Here is a 21,279-nt window from a genome sequence, read left to right as displayed (position 1 = left end):
TTCAGACGCTGCAAGCGAGCGAGCGAGCGAGAGTGTGTGTGTGTGTGACAGAGAGAGATAGAGTGTTTTCGAGTATAGGACACAGCAGCGAAGCATTATGTATGGCAAGCAATGCCTACTGCAGCGATCATTTTGTATTTACCGTTGTGGTACTTTGCGCGCTGCGAGCAGACGCATGCACGCACGTAGTTGTTTTGGACGCCATTTCCGAGTTTTATATATAACACGATGTATACGAAACAAATACCCACCGCAAACACACCACGGCACCGAAAAGCAGCAGTGCGTCGCCTGCACCAGGCGGTGTATCGAGAAATGAACTTGAACACAGCGCCAGAGAATGTCGCGAAACGCGGCGCACAGCGTGCAGTGCTTTTTTTCCCTATAGTGGTTGTTTCTCTCATTTTGGATTTGATTACAGCCCCCCGAAGGGGGTCTTGGGCCGAACCCGGCAGCAGTGCAACGCCGGGACAACCCGCGGCGCCGGAGGAGCAAGCCCCTTCACGGCGCCAAATGGCAAAAATTAGTTTAATATCTTGAGTCCAAATAGGACTCGTATCAGATATTAAGCTGATAAGAACAGATACTACACTTTGATCTTAGCCAAAAGGCCGAGAAGCGATAACGTTAATCAAATTTCTAATTAGTCTCCGACGCGCAAAGACAGCACGAGCAAAATGGTGGCCACAAGGCGAGCCCAAACATTGAGAGCCGACACTCGCTCCGCGGCGGCCGTCGCCGCGCATCGAGCTTCACCGCAAGGCTCGCGGGCACGCGTTTATAGGTTTCTGCACGTTCCTCGCGCGCGCGACAGCTAGCGATTGGCAAAAAAGCTTGTCGCAAGCAGAAACGCGCTCGCCGAACGTGCACAGTGAAACGAGATTGCGGAAAGTCGTTAAGACACGACAGAGAGGCGCAGCGCGCGTCGCTTATCGTGAGCAAAGCACAAAAATCGACAACAGCCAACCCATTAAGAAAAGCAAAAAAAAAAAAAAAAAAAAAACAAACAAACAAAAAAAAAAAAAGGAAAACATTCGCAACCCGAGTGAACATGTCGACGAGCGGCCCAGGGTGTCGGCACGGGTTGGCACGCGCGTTCCAACGGCGATATGCGGAGCACACGCGGCTGCAAGGTCTTGGTGGCGGCGGAAAAAGCAGTGCACAGCCAGGTCGCACGCTTCTTTTAGTCGAGGAAGGCGCTCGGGGCAGCGATTGCGGAGATCCGACGCGTTTCTATGGCGTCGACCTGATACTGGTGCGGGACGGTTTGCTCGGGGAGGCGAGAGCGGTGGCAGCGACGAGACGCGGCCGGCGCTTTTCTCTCTCGGCCGCGGGACCCGTGGCGCCATCTGGCGGAGGCGCGGCACAACTCGTAGCACTCGGAAAAGATGCGGGGCCAACTAGCTGTGTGTCTGTGTGCGCGCGTGCCGCACCTGTATAAACAGATTGTCTCGATCGCGTAAAAGTAGTCCTCAAACACGGAGAAAGGCCCCATTGCCAGTGCGGTACAGGGGTCAGCCCGTGGCAGTTGCGCAAGCATCGGCACTTATTTTGCTTGACCTCTAAACTGCGCGAGCGCTTCAGACGCTGCAAGCGAGCGAGCGAGCGAGAGTGTGTGTGTGTGTGACAGAGAGAGATAGAGTGTTTTCGAGTATAGGACACAGCAGCGAAGCATTATGTATGGCAAGCAATGCCTACTGCAGCGATCATTTTGTATTTACCGTTGTGGTACTTTGCGCGCTGCGAGCAGACGCATGCACGCACGTAGTTGTTTTGGACGCCATTTCCGAGTTTTATATATAACACGATGTATACGAAACAAATACCCACCGCAAACACACCACGGCACCGAAAAGCAGCAGTGCGTCGCCTGCACCAGGCGGTGTATCGAGAAATGAACTTGAACACAGCGCCAGAGAATGTCGCGAAACGCGGCGCACAGCGTGCAGTGCTTTTTTTCCCTATAGTGGTTGTTTCTCTCATTTTGGATTTGATTACAGCCCCCCGAAGGGGGTCTTGGGCCGAACCCGGCAGCAGTGCAACGCCGGGACAACCCGCGGCGCCGGAGGAGCAAGCCCCTTCACGGCGCCAAATGGCAAAAATTAGTTTAATATCTTGAGTCCAAATAGGACTCGTATCAGATATTAAGCTGATAAGAACAGATACTACACTTTGATCTTAGCCAAAAGGCCGAGAAGCGATAACGTTAATCAAATTTCTAATTAGTCTCCGACGCGCAAAGACAGCACGAGCAAAATGGTGGCCACAAGGCGAGCCCAAACATTGAGAGCCGACACTCGCTCCGCGGCGGCCGTCGCCGCGCATCGAGCTTCACCGCAAGGCTCGCGGGCACGCGTTTATAGGTTTCTGCACGTTCCTCGCGCGCGCGACAGCTAGCGATTGGCAAAAAAGCTTGTCGCAAGCAGAAACGCGCTCGCCGAACGTGCACAGTGAAACGAGATTGCGGAAAGTCGTTAAGACACGACAGAGAGGCGCAGCGCGCGTCGCTTATCGTGAGCAAAGCACAAAAATCGACAACAGCCAACCCATTAAGAAAAGCAAAAAAAAAAAAAAAAAAACAAACAAACAAAAAAAAAAAAAAAGGAAAACATTCGCAACCCGAGTGAACATGTCGACGAGCGGCCCAGGGTGTCGGCACGGGTTGGCACGCGCGTTCCAACGGCGATATGCGGAGCACACGCGGCTGCAAGGTCTTGGTGGCGGCGGAAAAAGCAGTGCACAGCCAGGTCGCACGCTTCTTTTAGTCGAGGAAGGCGCTCGGGGCAGCGATTGCGGAGATCCGACGCGTTTCTATGGCGTCGACCTGATACTGGTGCGGGACGGTTTGCTCGGGGAGGCGAGAGCGGTGGCAGCGACGAGACGCGGCCGGCGCTTTTCTCTCTCGGCCGCGGGACCCGTGGCGCCATCTGGCGGAGGCGCGGCACAACTCGTAGCACTCGGAAAAGATGCGGGGCCAACTAGCTGTGTGTCTGTGTGCGCGCGTGCCGCACCTGTATAAACAGATTGTCTCGATCGCGTAAAAGTAGTCCTCAAACACGGAGAAAGGCCCCATTGCCAGTGCGGTACAGGGGTCAGCCCGTGGCAGTTGCGCAAGCATCGGCACTTATTTTGCTTGACCTCTAAACTGCGCGAGCGCTTCAGACGCTGCAAGCGAGCGAGCGAGCGAGAGTGTGTGTGTGTGTGACAGAGAGAGATAGAGTGTTTTCGAGTATAGGACACAGCAGCGAAGCATTATGTATGGCAAGCAATGCCTACTGCAGCGATCATTTTGTATTTACCGTTGTGGTACTTTGCGCGCTGCGAGCAGACGCATGCACGCACGTAGTTGTTTTGGACGCCATTTCCGAGTTTTATATATAACACGATGTATACGAAACAAATACCCACCGCAAACACACCACGGCACCGAAAAGCAGCAGTGCGTCGCCTGCACCAGGCGGTGTATCGAGAAATGAACTTGAACACAGCGCCAGAGAATGTCGCGAAACGCGGCGCACAGCGTGCAGTGCTTTTTTTCCCTATAGTGGTTGTTTCTCTCATTTTGGATTTGATTACAGCCCCCCGAAGGGGGTCTTGGGCCGAACCCGGCAGCAGTGCAACGCCGGGACAACCCGCGGCGCCGGAGGAGCAAGCCCCTTCACGGCGCCAAATGGCAAAAATTAGTTTAATATCTTGAGTCCAAATAGGACTCGTATCAGATATTAAGCTGATAAGAACAGATACTACACTTTGATCTTAGCCAAAAGGCCGAGAAGCGATAACGTTAATCAAATTTCTAATTAGTCTCCGACGCGCAAAGACAGCACGAGCAAAATGGTGGCCACAAGGCGAGCCCAAACATTGAGAGCCGACACTCGCTCCGCGGCGGCCGTCGCCGCGCATCGAGCTTCACCGCAAGGCTCGCGGGCACGCGTTTATAGGTTTCTGCACGTTCCTCGCGCGCGCGACAGCTAGCGATTGGCAAAAAAGCTTGTCGCAAGCAGAAACGCGCTCGCCGAACGTGCACAGTGAAACGAGATTGCGGAAAGTCGTTAAGACACGACAGAGAGGCGCAGCGCGCGTCGCTTATCGTGAGCAAAGCACAAAAATCGACAACAGCCAACCCATTAAGAAAAGCAAAAAAAAAAAAAAAAAAACAAACAAACAAAAAAAAAAAAAAAGGAAAACATTCGCAACCCGAGTGAACATGTCGACGAGCGGCCCAGGGTGTCGGCACGGGTTGGCACGCGCGTTCCAACGGCGATATGCGGAGCACACGCGGCTGCAAGGTCTTGGTGGCGGCGGAAAAAGCAGTGCACAGCCAGGTCGCACGCTTCTTTTAGTCGAGGAAGGCGCTCGGGGCAGCGATTGCGGAGATCCGACGCGTTTCTATGGCGTCGACCTGATACTGGTGCGGGACGGTTTGCTCGGGGAGGCGAGAGCGGTGGCAGCGACGAGACGCGGCCGGCGCTTTTCTCTCTCGGCCGCGGGACCCGTGGCGCCATCTGGCGGAGGCGCGGCACAACTCGTAGCACTCGGAAAAGATGCGGGGCCAACTAGCTGTGTGTCTGTGTGCGCGCGTGCCGCACCTGTATAAACAGATTGTCTCGATCGCGTAAAAGTAGTCCTCAAACACGGAGAAAGGCCCCATTGCCAGTGCGGTACAGGGGTCAGCCCGTGGCAGTTGCGCAAGCATAGGCACTTATTTTGCTTGACCTCTAAACTGCGCGAGCGCTTCAGACGCTGCAAGCGAGCGAGCGAGCGAGAGTGTGTGTGTGTGTGACAGAGAGAGATAGAGTGTTTTCGAGTATAGGACACAGCAGCGAAGCATTATGTATGGCAAGCAATGCCTACTGCAGCGATCATTTTGTATTTACCGTTGTGGTACTTTGCGCGCTGCGAGCAGACGCATGCACGCACGTAGTTGTTTTGGACGCCATTTCCGAGTTTTATATATAACACGATGTATACGAAACAAATACCCACCGCAAACACACCACGGCACCGAAAAGCAGCAGTGCGTCGCCTGCACCAGGCGGTGTATCGAGAAATGAACTTGAACACAGCGCCAGAGAATGTCGCGAAACGCGGCGCACAGCGTGCAGTGCTTTTTTTCCCTATAGTGGTTGTTTCTCTCATTTTGGATTTGATTACAGCCCCCCGAAGGGGGTCTTGGGCCGAACCCGGCAGCAGTGCAACGCCGGGACAACCCGCGGCGCCGGAGGAGCAAGCCCCTTCACGGCGCCAAATGGCAAAAATTAGTTTAATATCTTGAGTCCAAATAGGACTCGTATCAGATATTAAGCTGATAAGAACAGATACTACACTTTGATCTTAGCCAAAAGGCCGAGAAGCGATAACGTTAATCAAATTTCTAATTAGTCTCCGACGCGCAAAGACAGCACGAGCAAAATGGTGGCCACAAGGCGAGCCCAAACATTGAGAGCCGACACTCGCTCCGCGGCGGCCGTCGCCGCGCATCGAGCTTCACCGCAAGGCTCGCGGGCACGCGTTTATAGGTTTCTGCACGTTCCTCGCGCGCGCGACAGCTAGCGATTGGCAAAAAAGCTTGTCGCAAGCAGAAACGCGCTCGCCGAACGTGCACAGTGAAACGAGATTGCGGAAAGTCGTTAAGACACGACAGAGAGGCGCAGCGCGCGTCGCTTATCGTGAGCAAAGCACAAAAATCGACAACAGCCAACCCATTAAGAAAAGCAAAAAAAAAAAAAAAAAAACAAACAAACAAAAAAAAAAAAAAAGGAAAACATTCGCAACCCGAGTGAACATGTCGACGAGCGGCCCAGGGTGTCGGCACGGGTTGGCACGCGCGTTCCAACGGCGATATGCGGAGCACACGCGGCTGCAAGGTCTTGGTGGCGGCGGAAAAAGCAGTGCACAGCCAGGTCGCACGCTTCTTTTAGTCGAGGAAGGCGCTCGGGGCAGCGATTGCGGAGATCCGACGCGTTTCTATGGCGTCGACCTGATACTGGTGCGGGACGGTTTGCTCGGGGAGGCGAGAGCGGTGGCAGCGACGAGACGCGGCCGGCGCTTTTCTCTCTCGGCCGCGGGACCCGTGGCGCCATCTGGCGGAGGCGCGGCACAACTCGTAGCACTCGGAAAAGATGCGGGGCCAACTAGCTGTGTGTCTGTGTGCGCGCGTGCCGCACCTGTATAAACAGATTGTCTCGATCGCGTAAAAGTAGTCCTCAAACACGGAGAAAGGCCCCATTGCCAGTGCGGTACAGGGGTCAGCCCGTGGCAGTTGCGCAAGCATAGGCACTTATTTTGCTTGACCTCTAAACTGCGCGAGCGCTTCAGACGCTGCAAGCGAGCGAGCGAGCGAGAGTGTGTGTGTGTGTGACAGAGAGAGATAGAGTGTTTTCGAGTATAGGACACAGCAGCGAAGCATTATGTATGGCAAGCAATGCCTACTGCAGCGATCATTTTGTATTTACCGTTGTGGTACTTTGCGCGCTGCGAGCAGACGCATGCACGCACGTAGTTGTTTTGGACGCCATTTCCGAGTTTTATATATAACACGATGTATACGAAACAAATACCCACCGCAAACACACCACGGCACCGAAAAGCAGCAGTGCGTCGCCTGCACCAGGCGGTGTATCGAGAAATGAACTTGAACACAGCGCCAGAGAATGTCGCGAAACGCGGCGCACAGCGTGCAGTGCTTTTTTTCCCTATAGTGGTTGTTTCTCTCATTTTGGATTTGATTACAGCCCCCCGAAGGGGGTCTTGGGCCGAACCCGGCAGCAGTGCAACGCCGGGACAACCCGCGGCGCCGGAGGAGCAAGCCCCTTCACGGCGCCAAATGGCAAAAATTAGTTTAATATCTTGAGTCCAAATAGGACTCGTATCAGATATTAAGCTGATAAGAACAGATACTACACTTTGATCTTAGCCAAAAGGCCGAGAAGCGATAACGTTAATCAAATTTCTAATTAGTCTCCGACGCGCAAAGACAGCACGAGCAAAATGGTGGCCACAAGGCGAGCCCAAACATTGAGAGCCGACACTCGCTCCGCGGCGGCCGTCGCCGCGCATCGAGCTTCACCGCAAGGCTCGCGGGCACGCGTTTATAGGTTTCTGCACGTTCCTCGCGCGCGCGACAGCTAGCGATTGGCAAAAAAGCTTGTCGCAAGCAGAAACGCGCTCGCCGAACGTGCACAGTGAAACGAGATTGCGGAAAGTCGTTAAGACACGACAGAGAGGCGCAGCGCGCGTCGCTTATCGTGAGCAAAGCACAAAAATCGACAACAGCCAACCCATTAAGAAAAGCAAAAAAAAAAAAAAAAAAACAAACAAACAAAAAAAAAAAAAAAGGAAAACATTCGCAACCCGAGTGAACATGTCGACGAGCGGCCCAGGGTGTCGGCACGGGTTGGCACGCGCGTTCCAACGGCGATATGCGGAGCACACGCGGCTGCAAGGTCTTGGTGGCGGCGGAAAAAGCAGTGCACAGCCAGGTCGCACGCTTCTTTTAGTCGAGGAAGGCGCTCGGGGCAGCGATTGCGGAGATCCGACGCGTTTCTATGGCGTCGACCTGATACTGGTGCGGGACGGTTTGCTCGGGGAGGCGAGAGCGGTGGCAGCGACGAGACGCGGCCGGCGCTTTTCTCTCTCGGCCGCGGGACCCGTGGCGCCATCTGGCGGAGGCGCGGCACAACTCGTAGCACTCGGAAAAGATGCGGGGCCAACTAGCTGTGTGTCTGTGTGCGCGCGTGCCGCACCTGTATAAACAGATTGTCTCGATCGCGTAAAAGTAGTCCTCAAACACGGAGAAAGGCCCCATTGCCAGTGCGGTACAGGGGTCAGCCCGTGGCAGTTGCGCAAGCATCGGCACTTATTTTGCTTGACCTCTAAACTGCGCGAGCGCTTCAGACGCTGCAAGCGAGCGAGCGAGCGAGAGTGTGTGTGTGTGTGACAGAGAGAGATAGAGTGTTTTCGAGTATAGGACACAGCAGCGAAGCATTATGTATGGCAAGCAATGCCTACTGCAGCGATCATTTTGTATTTACCGTTGTGGTACTTTGCGCGCTGCGAGCAGACGCATGCACGCACGTAGTTGTTTTGGACGCCATTTCCGAGTTTTATATATAACACGATGTATACGAAACAAATACCCACCGCAAACACACCACGGCACCGAAAAGCAGCAGTGCGTCGCCTGCACCAGGCGGTGTATCGAGAAATGAACTTGAACACAGCGCCAGAGAATGTCGCGAAACGCGGCGCACAGCGTGCAGTGCTTTTTTTCCCTATAGTGGTTGTTTCTCTCATTTTGGATTTGATTACAGCCCCCCGAAGGGGGTCTTGGGCCGAACCCGGCAGCAGTGCAACGCCGGGACAACCCGCGGCGCCGGAGGAGCAAGCCCCTTCACGGCGCCAAATGGCAAAAATTAGTTTAATATCTTGAGTCCAAATAGGACTCGTATCAGATATTAAGCTGATAAGAACAGATACTACACTTTGATCTTAGCCAAAAGGCCGAGAAGCGATAACGTTAATCAAATTTCTAATTAGTCTCCGACGCGCAAAGACAGCACGAGCAAAATGGTGGCCACAAGGCGAGCCCAAACATTGAGAGCCGACACTCGCTCCGCGGCGGCCGTCGCCGCGCATCGAGCTTCACCGCAAGGCTCGCGGGCACGCGTTTATAGGTTTCTGCACGTTCCTCGCGCGCGCGACAGCTAGCGATTGGCAAAAAAGCTTGTCGCAAGCAGAAACGCGCTCGCCGAACGTGCACAGTGAAACGAGATTGCGGAAAGTCGTTAAGACACGACAGAGAGGCGCAGCGCGCGTCGCTTATCGTGAGCAAAGCACAAAAATCGACAACAGCCAACCCATTAAGAAAAGCAAAAAAAAAAAAAAAAAAACAAACAAACAAAAAAAAAAAAAAAGGAAAACATTCGCAACCCGAGTGAACATGTCGACGAGCGGCCCAGGGTGTCGGCACGGGTTGGCACGCGCGTTCCAACGGCGATATGCGGAGCACACGCGGCTGCAAGGTCTTGGTGGCGGCGGAAAAAGCAGTGCACAGCCAGGTCGCACGCTTCTTTTAGTCGAGGAAGGCGCTCGGGGCAGCGATTGCGGAGATCCGACGCGTTTCTATGGCGTCGACCTGATACTGGTGCGGGACGGTTTGCTCGGGGAGGCGAGAGCGGTGGCAGCGACGAGACGCGGCCGGCGCTTTTCTCTCTCGGCCGCGGGACCCGTGGCGCCATCTGGCGGAGGCGCGGCACAACTCGTAGCACTCGGAAAAGATGCGGGGCCAACTAGCTGTGTGTCTGTGTGCGCGCGTGCCGCACCTGTATAAACAGATTGTCTCGATCGCGTAAAAGTAGTCCTCAAACACGGAGAAAGGCCCCATTGCCAGTGCGGTACAGGGGTCAGCCCGTGGCAGTTGCGCAAGCATCGGCACTTATTTTGCTTGACCTCTAAACTGCGCGAGCGCTTCAGACGCTGCAAGCGAGCGAGCGAGCGAGAGTGTGTGTGTGTGTGACAGAGAGAGATAGAGTGTTTTCGAGTATAGGACACAGCAGCGAAGCATTATGTATGGCAAGCAATGCCTACTGCAGCGATCATTTTGTATTTACCGTTGTGGTACTTTGCGCGCTGCGAGCAGACGCATGCACGCACGTAGTTGTTTTGGACGCCATTTCCGAGTTTTATATATAACACGATGTATACGAAACAAATACCCACCGCAAACACACCACGGCACCGAAAAGCAGCAGTGCGTCGCCTGCACCAGGCGGTGTATCGAGAAATGAACTTGAACACAGCGCCAGAGAATGTCGCGAAACGCGGCGCACAGCGTGCAGTGCTTTTTTTCCCTATAGTGGTTGTTTCTCTCATTTTGGATTTGATTACAGCCCCCCGAAGGGGGTCTTGGGCCGAACCCGGCAGCAGTGCAACGCCGGGACAACCCGCGGCGCCGGAGGAGCAAGCCCCTTCACGGCGCCAAATGGCAAAAATTAGTTTAATATCTTGAGTCCAAATAGGACTCGTATCAGATATTAAGCTGATAAGAACAGATACTACACTTTGATCTTAGCCAAAAGGCCGAGAAGCGATAACGTTAATCAAATTTCTAATTAGTCTCCGACGCGCAAAGACAGCACGAGCAAAATGGTGGCCACAAGGCGAGCCCAAACATTGAGAGCCGACACTCGCTCCGCGGCGGCCGTCGCCGCGCATCGAGCTTCACCGCAAGGCTCGCGGGCACGCGTTTATAGGTTTCTGCACGTTCCTCGCGCGCGCGACAGCTAGCGATTGGCAAAAAAGCTTGTCGCAAGCAGAAACGCGCTCGCCGAACGTGCACAGTGAAACGAGATTGCGGAAAGTCGTTAAGACACGACAGAGAGGCGCAGCGCGCGTCGCTTATCGTGAGCAAAGCACAAAAATCGACAACAGCCAACCCATTAAGAAAAGCAAAAAAAAAAAAAAAAAAACAAACAAACAAAAAAAAAAAAAAAGGAAAACATTCGCAACCCGAGTGAACATGTCGACGAGCGGCCCAGGGTGTCGGCACGGGTTGGCACGCGCGTTCCAACGGCGATATGCGGAGCACACGCGGCTGCAAGGTCTTGGTGGCGGCGGAAAAAGCAGTGCACAGCCAGGTCGCACGCTTCTTTTAGTCGAGGAAGGCGCTCGGGGCAGCGATTGCGGAGATCCGACGCGTTTCTATGGCGTCGACCTGATACTGGTGCGGGACGGTTTGCTCGGGGAGGCGAGAGCGGTGGCAGCGACGAGACGCGGCCGGCGCTTTTCTCTCTCGGCCGCGGGACCCGTGGCGCCATCTGGCGGAGGCGCGGCACAACTCGTAGCACTCGGAAAAGATGCGGGGCCAACTAGCTGTGTGTCTGTGTGCGCGCGTGCCGCACCTGTATAAACAGATTGTCTCGATCGCGTAAAAGTAGTCCTCAAACACGGAGAAAGGCCCCATTGCCAGTGCGGTACAGGGGTCAGCCCGTGGCAGTTGCGCAAGCATCGGCACTTATTTTGCTTGACCTCTAAACTGCGCGAGCGCTTCAGACGCTGCAAGCGAGCGAGCGAGCGAGAGTGTGTGTGTGTGTGACAGAGAGAGATAGAGTGTTTTCGAGTATAGGACACAGCAGCGAAGCATTATGTATGGCAAGCAATGCCTACTGCAGCGATCATTTTGTATTTACCGTTGTGGTACTTTGCGCGCTGCGAGCAGACGCATGCACGCACGTAGTTGTTTTGGACGCCATTTCCGAGTTTTATATATAACACGATGTATACGAAACAAATACCCACCGCAAACACACCACGGCACCGAAAAGCAGCAGTGCGTCGCCTGCACCAGGCGGTGTATCGAGAAATGAACTTGAACACAGCGCCAGAGAATGTCGCGAAACGCGGCGCACAGCGTGCAGTGCTTTTTTTCCCTATAGTGGTTGTTTCTCTCATTTTGGATTTGATTACAGCCCCCCGAAGGGGGTCTTGGGCCGAACCCGGCAGCAGTGCAACGCCGGGACAACCCGCGGCGCCGGAGGAGCAAGCCCCTTCACGGCGCCAAATGGCAAAAATTAGTTTAATATCTTGAGTCCAAATAGGACTCGTATCAGATATTAAGCTGATAAGAACAGAGTTTTTATTATATGTTCATAGCATTTGATGGTGCAAATGATTTAAATTATACATGTTTAAAACGTATACAGTATAAAAATAAGAGGAAATAAAAAAATAGAAAGATAAGTGCCTATAAAGGGTTGTCAAAGAATTTATACAATTTATAAGTGCCTATAAAGGGTTGTCAAAGAGTTTATACAAAAGCTATTTACACTATCTACAATACAAAAAAAAAAAAAAAAAAAAAAAAAAAAAAATGAGGCGCCTAGCGCTTCCCAGCAATATGTGCCGCGTAGACGTCCCTGCTCCTCATGATGGTCTCGCTGACGACCAGGCGCTTCATGGTCCGCAGGTAGCTCTTGCTGCAGAGGCGGCGCAGGACCCGGTCGTTCTCTGGATCCCAGGACCCCAGGGCACCGACGATGACCGCCTCCACCGTGACTCGCTGGAAGCGCCGGGACAAGTACTCCTTGATGCCTGCGTACTTATCCTCCTTCGCCCGTCGAGCTTCCTGAAACGCAGCTCGGCGGTTGTCGAAGGGGCAGGCTACATCGATGACGATGGCCTCCTCCCCTCGAACCAGTACCAGGTCCGGTCTCAGGCTCGAGTTTCCGACCGGCCGGTTCTCGTGGCTCACCGTGAACCGCGGCATGGCGGCCGCTTTGATGCGGTCCACGATGGCGTTGTGGCGACGTGTGAGGGCCTGGCTCTGGACCATGCAGTGGCAGACGACGTGTGGCAAGGTTTCTTGCTGGTAGCCACACGCTCTGCACCGCTGGTCGGCTGCGGAGGCCCAAGGGCGCGCGCCGTTGAGGGGCAGCAGGTTCAGCCGGGCTCGGTGGACGAAACGCCAGTCGGCGAATCTAGTGTACCTACCGGACCGCATAAAGTGTGCGCTGGCACGGTCGGCGGCGACACATTCCATCACCTTGCCTTGGCTGGGTTGCTCCTGCAATGCTCGGTCATTGGCTGCTGTTGCTATGCCTCGCAAGGTGCGGACCACCTGGTGCCTGTGTTTGGGCGAGATTGTCTTGTCTCCACAGGTGATCCGCGCCCCCTCTGGTCCGAGCTCCCAGGCCACTCCCATGCGTCGTGAGGCTTTGCGTGCCTCCGTCCAGACTGATTGGACTTGGGTCGCTGTGGCCCGGAAGTCTCCTTCCGTTTCGCCCGATAGGTAGGCTTCCATATCCTCCTCCGTCACTGGTCGCCGCAGCCTTCGTTCCGTCACCTTGGTCAGCGCCTGCAGTGCTAGGTCGCGAACCTCGCTGTCTGGTGAGGAGAGCAGTTTGAACGCGCCGTCGATGCGGCATGCGTCACTGATTTCGGCTGCCTCTGGAATCCCCGCAGTTCCTGCACCTGCGCTGCCGTACAGGTACTTGTTTGATGCATTGGCAGGCAAATACAGCGTCTGCTTGATGAGGGGTCGCAGAGTGTCGTCGAGGCGACGCCATTCCTCTTTTCCCACGGCTCCGACTCGCATGGCAAAGTTCAGTGCCGGGTACAGGAATGTTTTGATGGCGTCCAGCCTCTGCCAGGGGGCTAGCATTGACGTGAGGAGGCGCTTCCCTAGGGCGATTGCGTCATCTACGCAGGCCGTGTCAGGTAGTACCCTGTAGCCAACAGGGCGGCCAAGAAAAGCATGGCTCTCAAAGTCGCCTATGTGCGGTATCTCCTCGGTACCGACTTTGAACGTGGTGGGCCTGGTTCCCACGGGGGTCTGCCCAGACATGTGGAGGGTGCGGCATTTCCTCGGGTTGAGTTCCAGCCCCAGCTTTTTAGATAGTGCAGCTACCACGTTGATGCGTGTTTGCAGTTCTGCTGGGCTGCTGCCTATCGGGGTCAGGTCATCTGCATAAGCCAGGATCTTATGCTGCCGCTCACCTCCCTGTACTGCCCTGATCACTGGGTCGAGTACCATGTTGAATAAGAGGCCACTGAGTGGGCACCCTTGGCGGATACCAGCGTTGATGTTGACTGGTTCCGTCATTCCTCCTTCGCTTATGATGGCGGTGGAGTTGTCCTTGTACAGGTCCTGGACAATGCTGGTGAAGGCGTCTCCAGCCCCTGCGCCTCGAACCGCTTCAACGAGGGCGTTGTGGGCCACGGACCCAAAGGCGTTTGCGTAGTCGAGGAACGCCACGCATAGGTCAGCCCCCCCCGTACGCGCTGCGTCAAGGCGCTCCTGCAACACGAAGTTGTGCTCGAACACCCCGTCGTGTGGCAGGAACCCCTTTTGGCATTGCGACAGGACCCCATGGTCGCACAACCACCCCTGCAGCCTGGACGCAAGGCATCCGGCGTACAGTTTTGCGATAGTGTTTCCAAGGGAGATGGGCCGCCAATTTGTGGGATCGCTCTTCTCGCCTTTCTTGTAGATGAGTACCGTGCGGGACACCTTCCAGCAGTCCGGAACTCGACGATGTTGCAGGCAGACATTGAAAACTACTGCCAGGAAGCAACCTTCAGGGTCGACGGACTTCCAATGGTGGTAGGTAAGTCGGTCGTTGCCGGGGGCAGTGTTCTCACAGCGGCGGAGTTTTGCCGCTACTTCTGTTGCTGTGAGTGGGGTCATGTTCACCTCCCCTGGGGCTGGCAGTCGCTGCGTCAGCAGTGTTGTATCTGCCTCTTTGTTCCCCCATACTGCGGAAAAGTGTTCCTGCAGTTCCCCCGGCGGGATTGGACACATTTGGGAGGGGCCCTCAGCGATCAGACGGACCGCACGGCGGCGGTTGCGACGGTACAGAGTCTGGATCTGCTGTGCATTTGCGGCGTTGACCTCGCGCCGGGATCTTCCCTCCCCTGTGGTAGTGGGCAGCTTGACAGTGCTTGCCACTGTGGTCATAGCGTCTTCGAGAACCTCAAGGAACTGGTCCCAGGCCTCGTCATTTGGCTCCAGTTTGAGCACGCGCTGCAGCTTTTTCGTGTGTTCTTTCAGAACAGAGCTGTCATCGACAAGCGCGGCTGCTGGGTTGTCTCCTTCACCCTCCTCCCCTCCTGCGTTGTCGTCGATCTGCGGACTCCCTCCCATGCTGGGGCATTCCTGCGAGAACAGCTGGGTGGGTGTGGCAGACCGGTCCGACTGGCAAGGAGTGGAGTCCCCGGTGGCCTGCGAGGCAAGGGTGTTACTTTGGTGGGGGGTTAGCGTCTGGCTTTCCTCCCCAAGGCCTGGTTCTGGGCTGCTGGGAGCTTGGGCGTTCAGCCGGCTCGCAGTGCTGCCTGATGCCGGTGTGGCTTGTGCCGGCGGCTGCCCCTCGTCATCTCCTGGGGTGGTGCTTTGCTGTGAGTTGGCTGCACGCTGTCGCTTGGCCTCCTCTTTTTTGTGCCAAAGCGTGTGGTTGTGCAAGCCCTTCCTAGAAGGGAAGGACGACGTGCAGTCAGTGCACTGGAATCGTTGTTGTGTGGGGGCTGCGCTAGCCCTCCCATTGGCCAGGCAGGGGTGCGTTGTGGGCTTTGCACCTAGCGTGTCCCCACACAGGGCACAGACGTTGACCGTACGGCGAATTCGCATGCCGTGGTCTCCTTCCAGGTGCCTCTGCAGTGACTGACGCCTGTTCGTCCATGCAGCAGCAGAGTATGCTGACGTGCAGCCCGCCTCTGTGCACCTGAAAGGCTGAGGGGCTGGAAAGGAGATAAAGAGAGTATCTCCATCTCTGCGAGGTTGGTGCCCCTCATCTGGCGGTGGAGTGGGCGGGGTTTCAGGGGTCCGCGGAGTGGGTACCGGGATCCCGCTGTTGCGGCGCCTCGCAACTGGCGCCCTGTCGCTTGCCATTGTGGCGCTTCATCAGGTTCTGCTGATCCTGGTCATTCTGCCTCTGAGAGCAGGCAGCAAGCTGTTGCGAGCAGTGCCGAGGTTCGGCGGCCGCTCTGGGCAGAAGTGGTGCGAAGACTGGCACCAGCGACGGTTGCTTCAAAGTGTGTGTTTGACACTACACTCTGAGCATCGCCGAAGCGCCAGGGTGCGCCATGTGGGCAGGTGGAAGCATTACAACACTTTAGAATTCATGACTAAAGCATCGCAACACTTCAGAACAACCATGCATTCATGTGGCAGCACTACACTTCAAAACAACATGCCTTATGGGCAGGTAGAAGCATCACAACACTTTAGAATCCATGACTAGAGCATCGCGACACTTCAAAACAACCATGCAGGCATGCAGCGGCACAACACTTCAAAATAGCATGCCCATGCAACAGCAGCAGGTCCTCCAGGGCAGCAGGAATCCAAGAGGGTCCGGGCGGCGATCCAAGAGGCGATCCAGGCGGCCGGCGCTTCCAAGATGGCGGCCGGTCAGCAGCGCAGCAGGTCCGAGGGGTCCGAGGGCAGCAGGTCCATTTCCAGGCGTTGTAGCTCGTCCAGGAGGGTCAGGAGCTCTCAAAAGAGCCCCCGAGGGTCAGGTAATATACCTAGACTACACTTTGATCTTAGCCAAAAGGCCGAGAAGCGATAACGTTAATCAAATTTCTAATTAGTCTCCGACGCGCAAAGACAGCACGAGCAAAATGGTGGCCACAAGGCGAGCCCAAACATTGAGAGCCGACACTCGCTCCGCGGCGGCCGTCGCCGCGCATCGAGCTTCACCGCAAGGCTCGCGGGCACGCGTTTATAGGTTTCTGCACGTTCCTCGCGCGCGCGACAGCTAGCGATTGGCAAAAAAGCTTGTCGCAAGCAGAAACGCGCTCGCCGAACGTGCACAGTGAAACGAGATTGCGGAAAGTCGTTAAGACACGACAGAGAGGCGCAGCGCGCGTCGCTTATCGTGAGCAAAGCACAAAAATCGACAACAGCCAACCCATTAAGAAAAGCAAAAAAAAAAAAAAAAAAACAAACAAACAAAAAAAAAAAAAAAGGAAAACATTCGCAACCCGAGTGAACATGTCGACGAGCGGCCCAGGGTGTCGGCACGGGTTGGCACGCGCGTTCCAACGGCGATATGCGGAGCACACGCGGCTGCAAGGTCTTGGTGGCGGCGGAAAAAGCAGTGCACAGCCAGGTCGCACGCTTCTTTTAGTCGAGGAAGGCGCTCGGGGCAGCGATTGCGGAGATCCGACGCGTTTCTATGGCGTCGACCTGATACTGGTGCGGGACGGTTTGCTCGGGGAGGCGAGAGCGGTGGCAGCGACGAGACGCGGCCGGCGCTTTTCTCTCTCGGCCGCGGGACCCGTGGCGCCATCTGGCGGAGGCGCGGCACAACTCGTAGCACTCGGAAAAGATGCGGGGCCAACTAGCTGTGTGTCTGTGTGCGCGCGTGCCGCACCTGTATAAACAGATTGTCTCGATCGCGTAAAAGTAGTCCTCAAACACGGAGAAAGGCCCCATTGCCAGTGCGGTACAGGGGTCAGCCCGTGGCAGTTGCGCAAGCATCGGCACTTATTTTGCTTGACCTCTAAACTGCGCGAGCGCTTCAGACGCTGCAAGCGAGCGAGCGAGCGAGAGTGTGTGTGTGTGTGACAGAGAGAGATAGAGTGTTTTCGAGTATAGGACACAGCAGCGAAGCATTATGTATGGCAAGCAATGCCTACTGCAGCGATCATTTTGTATTTACCGTTGTGGTACTTTGCGCGCTGCGAGCAGACGCATGCACGCACGTAGTTGTTTTGGACGCCATTTCCGAGTTTTATATATAACACGATGTATACGAAACAAATACCCACCGCAAACACACCACGGCACCGAAAAGCAGCAGTGCGTCGCCTGCACCAGGCGGTGTATCGAGAAATGAACTTGAACACAGCGCCAGAGAATGTCGCGAAACGCGGCGCACAGCGTGCAGTGCTTTTTTTCCCTATAGTGGTTGTTTCTCTCATTTTGGATTTGATTACAGCCCCCCGAAGGGGGTCTTGGGCCGAACCCGGCAGCAGTGCAACGCCGGGACAACCCGCGGCGCCGGAGGAGCAAGCCCCTTCACGGCGCCAAATGGCAAAAATTAGTTTAATATCTTGAGTCCAAATAGGACTCGTATCAGATATTAAGCTGATAAGAACAGATACTACACTTTGATCTTAGCCAAAAGGCCGAGAAGCGATAACGTTAATCAAATTTCTAATTAGTCTCCGACGCGCAAAGACAGCACGAGCAAAATGGTGGCCACAAGGCGAGCCCAAACATTGAGAGCCGACACTCGCTCCGCGGCGGCCGTCGCCGCGCATCGAGCTTCACCGCAAGGCTCGCGGGCACGCGTTTATAGGTTTCTGCACGTTCCTCGCGCGCGCGACAGCTAGCGATTGGCAAAAAAGCTTGTCGCAAGCAGAAACGCGCTCGCCGAACGTGCACAGTGAAACGAGATTGCGGAAAGTCGTTAAGACACGACAGAGAGGCGCAGCGCGCGTCGCTTATCGTGAGCAAAGCACAAAAATCGACAACAGCCAACCCATTAAGAAAAGCAAAAAAAAAAAAAAAAAAACAAACAAACAAAAAAAAAAAAAAAGGAAAACATTCGCAACCCGAGTGAACATGTCGACGAGCGGCCCAGGGTGTCGGCACGGGTTGGCACGCGCGTTCCAACGGCGATATGCGGAGCACACGCGGCTGCAAGGTCTTGGTGGCGGCGGAAAAAGCAGTGCACAGCCAGGTCGCACGCTTCTTTTAGTCGAGGAAGGCGCTCGGGGCAGCGATTGCGGAGATCCGACGCGTTTCTATGGCGTCGACCTGATACTGGTGCGGGACGGTTTGCTCGGGGAGGCGAGAGCGGTGGCAGCGACGAGACGCGGCCGGCGCTTTTCTCTCTCGGCCGCGGGACCCGTGGCGCCATCTGGCGGAGGCGCGGCACAACTCGTAGCACTCGGAAAAGATGCGGGGCCAACTAGCTGTGTGTCTGTGTGCGCGCGTGCCGCACCTGTATAAACAGATTGTCTCGATCGCGTAAAAGTAGTCCTCAAACACGGAGAAAGGCCCCATTGCCAGTGCGGTACAGGGGTCAGCCCGTGGCAGTTGCGCAAGCATCGGCACTTATTTTGCTTGACCTCTAAACTGCGCGAGCGCTTCAGACGCTGCAAGCGAGCGAGCGAGCGAGAGTGTGTGTGTGTGTGACAGAGAGAGATAGAGTGTTTTCGAGTATAGGACACAGCAGCGAAGCATTATGTATGGCAAGCAATGCCTACTGCAGCGATCATTTTGTATTTACCGTTGTGGTACTTTGCGCGCTGCGAGCAGACGCATGCACGCACGTAGTTGTTTTGGACGCCATTTCCGAGTTTTATATATAACACGATGTATACGAAACAAATACCCACCGCAAACACACCACGGCACCGAAAAGCAGCAGTGCGTCGCCTGCACCAGGCGGTGTATCGAGAAATGAACTTGAACACAGCGCCAGAGAATGTCGCGAAACGCGGCGCACAGCGTGCAGTGCTTTTTTTCCCTATAGTGGTTGTTTCTCTCATTTTGGATTTGATTACAGCCCCCCGAAGGGGGTCTTGGGCCGAACCCGGCAGCAGTGCAACGCCGGGACAACCCGCGGCGCCGGAGGAGCAAGCCCCTTCACGGCGCCAAATGGCAAAAATTAGTTTAATATCTTGAGTCCAAATAGGACTCGTATCAGATATTAAGCTGATAAGAACAGATACTACACTTTGATCTTAGCCAAAAGGCCGAGAAGCGATAACGTTAATCAAATTTCTAATTAGTCTCCGACGCGCAAAGACAGCACGAGCAAAATGGTGGCCACAAGGCGAGCCCAAACATTGAGAGCCGACACTCGCTCCGCGGCGGCCGTCGCCGCGCATCGAGCTTCACCGCAAGGCTCGCGGGCACGCGTTTATAGGTTTCTGCACGTTCCTCGCGCGCGCGACAGCTAGCGATTGGCAAAAAAGCTTGTCGCAAGCAGAAACGCGCTCGCCGAACGTGCACAGTGAAACGAGATTGCGGAAAGTCGTTAAGACACGACAGAGAGGCGCAGCGCGCATCGCTTATCGTGAGCAAAGCACAAAAATCGACAACAGCCAACCCATTAAGAAAAGCAAAAAAAAAAAAAAAAAAAAAACAAACAAACAAAAAAAAAAAAAAGGAAAACATTCGCAACCCGAGTGAACATGTCGACGAGCGGCCCAGGGTGTCGGCACGGGTTGGCACGCGCGTTCCAACGGCGATATGCGGAGCACACGCGGCTGCAAGGTCTTGGTGGCGGCGGAAAAAGCAGTGCACAGCCAGGTCGCACGCTTCTTTTAGTCGAGGAAGGCGCTCGGGGCAGCGATTGCGGAGATCCGACGCGTTTCTATGGCGTCGACCTGATACTGGTGCGGGACGGTTTGCTCGGGGAGGCGAGAGCGGTGGCAGCGACGAGACGCGGCCGGCGCTTTTCTCTCTCGGCCGCGGGACCCGTGGCGCCATCTGGCGGAGGCGCGGCACAACTCGTAGCACTCGGAAAAGATGCGGGGCCAACTAGCTGTGTGTCTGTGTGCGCGCGTGCCGCACCTGTATAAACAGATTGTCTCGATCGCGTAAAAGTAGTCCTCAAACACGGAGAAAGGCCCCATTGCCAGTGCGGTACAGGGGTCAGCCCGTGGCAGTTGCGCAAGCATCGGCACTTATTTTGCTTGACCTCTAAACTGCGCGAGCGCTTCAGACGCTGCAAGCGAGCGAGCGAGCGAGAGTGTGTGTGTGTGTGACAGAGAGAGATAGAGTGTTTTCGAGTATAGGACACAGCAGCGAAGCATTATGTATGGCAAGCAATGCCTACTGCAGCGATCATTTTGTATTTACCGTTGTGGTACTTTGCGCGCTGCGAGCAGACGCATGCACGCACGTAGTTGTTTTGGACGCCATTTCCGAGTTTTATATATAACACGATGTATACGAAACAAATACCCACCGCAAACACACCACGGCACCGAAAAGCAGCAGTGCGTCGCCTGCACCAGGCGGTGTATCGAGAAATGAACTTGAACACAGCGCCAGAGAATGTCGCGAAACGCGGCGCACAGCGTGCAGTGCTTTTTTTCCCTATAGTGGTTGTTTCTCTCATTTTGGATTTGATTACAGCCCCCCGAAGGGGGTCTTGGGCCGAACCCGGCAGCAGTGCAACGCCGGGACAACCCGCGGCGCCGGAGGAGCAAGCCCCTTCACGGCGCCAAATGGCAAAAATTAGTTTAATATCTTGAGTCCAAATAGGACTCGTATCAGATATTAAGCTGATAAGAACAGATACTACACTTCGATCTTAGCCAAAAGGCCGAGAAGCGATAACGTTAATCAAATTTCTAATTAGTCTCCGACGCGCAAAGACAGCACGAGCAAAATGGTGGCCACAAGGCGAGCCCAAACATTGAGAGCCGACACTCGCTCCGCGGCGGCCGTCGCCGCGCATCGAGCTTCACCGCAAGGCTCGCGGGCACGCGTTTATAGGTTTCTGCACGTTCCTCGCGCGCGCGACAGCTAGCGATTGGCAAAAAAGCTTGTCGCAAGCAGAAACGCGCTCGCCGAACGTGCACAGTGAAACGAGATTGCGGAAAGTCGTTAAGACACGACAGAGAGGCGCAGCGCGCGTCGCTTATCGTGAGCAAAGCACAAAAATCGACAACAGCCAACCCATTAAGAAAAGCAAAAAAAAAAAAAAAAAAAACAAACAAACAAAAAAAAAAAAAAAGGAAAACATTCGCAACCCGAGTGAACATGTCGACGAGCGGCCCAGGGTGTCGGCACGGGTTGGCACGCGCGTTCCAACG

General features: G+C 55.1%; 1 protein-coding gene and 11 non-coding genes across 12 annotated transcripts; all 12 read right to left on the bottom strand.

Annotated features, from left to right (window-relative positions):
• Positions 1–432: 432 nt before the first annotated feature.
• On the bottom strand, positions 433–623 carry LOC144150285 (U2 spliceosomal RNA). Its single transcript, XR_013318480.1, has one exon. It is a non-coding gene; the product is annotated as a U2 spliceosomal RNA (small nuclear RNA).
• Positions 624–2,011: 1,388 nt separating this feature from the next.
• Positions 2,012–2,202, bottom strand: LOC144150284 (U2 spliceosomal RNA). Its single transcript, XR_013318479.1, has one exon. It is a non-coding gene; the product is annotated as a U2 spliceosomal RNA (small nuclear RNA).
• Positions 2,203–3,589: 1,387 nt separating this feature from the next.
• Positions 3,590–3,780, bottom strand: LOC144150283 (U2 spliceosomal RNA). The gene has a single exon (XR_013318478.1). It is a non-coding gene; the product is annotated as a U2 spliceosomal RNA (small nuclear RNA).
• A 1,387-nt stretch (positions 3,781–5,167) lies between these two features.
• Positions 5,168–5,358, bottom strand: LOC144150281 (U2 spliceosomal RNA). Its single transcript, XR_013318476.1, has one exon. It is a non-coding gene; the product is annotated as a U2 spliceosomal RNA (small nuclear RNA).
• A 1,387-nt stretch (positions 5,359–6,745) lies between these two features.
• On the bottom strand, positions 6,746–6,936 carry LOC144150280 (U2 spliceosomal RNA). The gene has a single exon (XR_013318475.1). It is a non-coding gene; the product is annotated as a U2 spliceosomal RNA (small nuclear RNA).
• Positions 6,937–8,323: 1,387 nt separating this feature from the next.
• Positions 8,324–8,514, bottom strand: LOC144150279 (U2 spliceosomal RNA). Its single transcript, XR_013318474.1, has one exon. It is a non-coding gene; the product is annotated as a U2 spliceosomal RNA (small nuclear RNA).
• Positions 8,515–9,901: 1,387 nt separating this feature from the next.
• On the bottom strand, positions 9,902–10,092 carry LOC144150278 (U2 spliceosomal RNA). The gene has a single exon (XR_013318473.1). It is a non-coding gene; the product is annotated as a U2 spliceosomal RNA (small nuclear RNA).
• A 1,387-nt stretch (positions 10,093–11,479) lies between these two features.
• On the bottom strand, positions 11,480–11,678 carry LOC144150312 (U2 spliceosomal RNA). The gene has a single exon (XR_013318496.1). It is a non-coding gene; the product is annotated as a U2 spliceosomal RNA (small nuclear RNA).
• A 2,913-nt stretch (positions 11,679–14,591) lies between these two features.
• LOC144148326 (uncharacterized) lies at positions 14,592–15,955 on the bottom strand. The gene is made up of 2 exons (XM_077679877.1): positions 14,685–15,955; positions 14,592–14,607 (listed from the first exon to the last, which is right to left on the bottom strand). Exons 1-2 carry the CDS (start codon positions 15,380–15,382, stop codon positions 14,592–14,594), a joined length of 714 nt encoding a protein of 237 aa, XP_077536003.1. The 5' UTR covers positions 15,383–15,955.
• Positions 15,956–17,449: 1,494 nt separating this feature from the next.
• On the bottom strand, positions 17,450–17,640 carry LOC144150277 (U2 spliceosomal RNA). The gene has a single exon (XR_013318472.1). It is a non-coding gene; the product is annotated as a U2 spliceosomal RNA (small nuclear RNA).
• A 1,387-nt stretch (positions 17,641–19,027) lies between these two features.
• Positions 19,028–19,218, bottom strand: LOC144150427 (U2 spliceosomal RNA). Its single transcript, XR_013318577.1, has one exon. It is a non-coding gene; the product is annotated as a U2 spliceosomal RNA (small nuclear RNA).
• Positions 19,219–20,607: 1,389 nt separating this feature from the next.
• Positions 20,608–20,798, bottom strand: LOC144150292 (U2 spliceosomal RNA). Its single transcript, XR_013318487.1, has one exon. It is a non-coding gene; the product is annotated as a U2 spliceosomal RNA (small nuclear RNA).
• Positions 20,799–21,279: the final 481 nt, after the last annotated feature.

The sequence above is a fragment of the Haemaphysalis longicornis genome, unplaced genomic scaffold (genome assembly GCF_048455015.1).
Source record: "Haemaphysalis longicornis isolate Haplotype H1 unplaced genomic scaffold, Haemaphysalis longicornis Haplotype H1 scaffold_8, whole genome shotgun sequence".
Classification (NCBI taxonomy): Eukaryota; Metazoa; Arthropoda; class Arachnida; order Ixodida; family Ixodidae; genus Haemaphysalis; species Haemaphysalis longicornis.
This window is presented reverse-complemented; position numbering and strand designations above follow the sequence as displayed.

Bases quoted from the DNA above. Each gene is read 5' to 3' on its own strand.
- LOC144148326 (XM_077679877.1), bottom strand. From the start codon at position 15,382: ATGGCAAGCGACAGGGCGCCAGTTGCGAGGCGCCGCAACAGCGGGATC.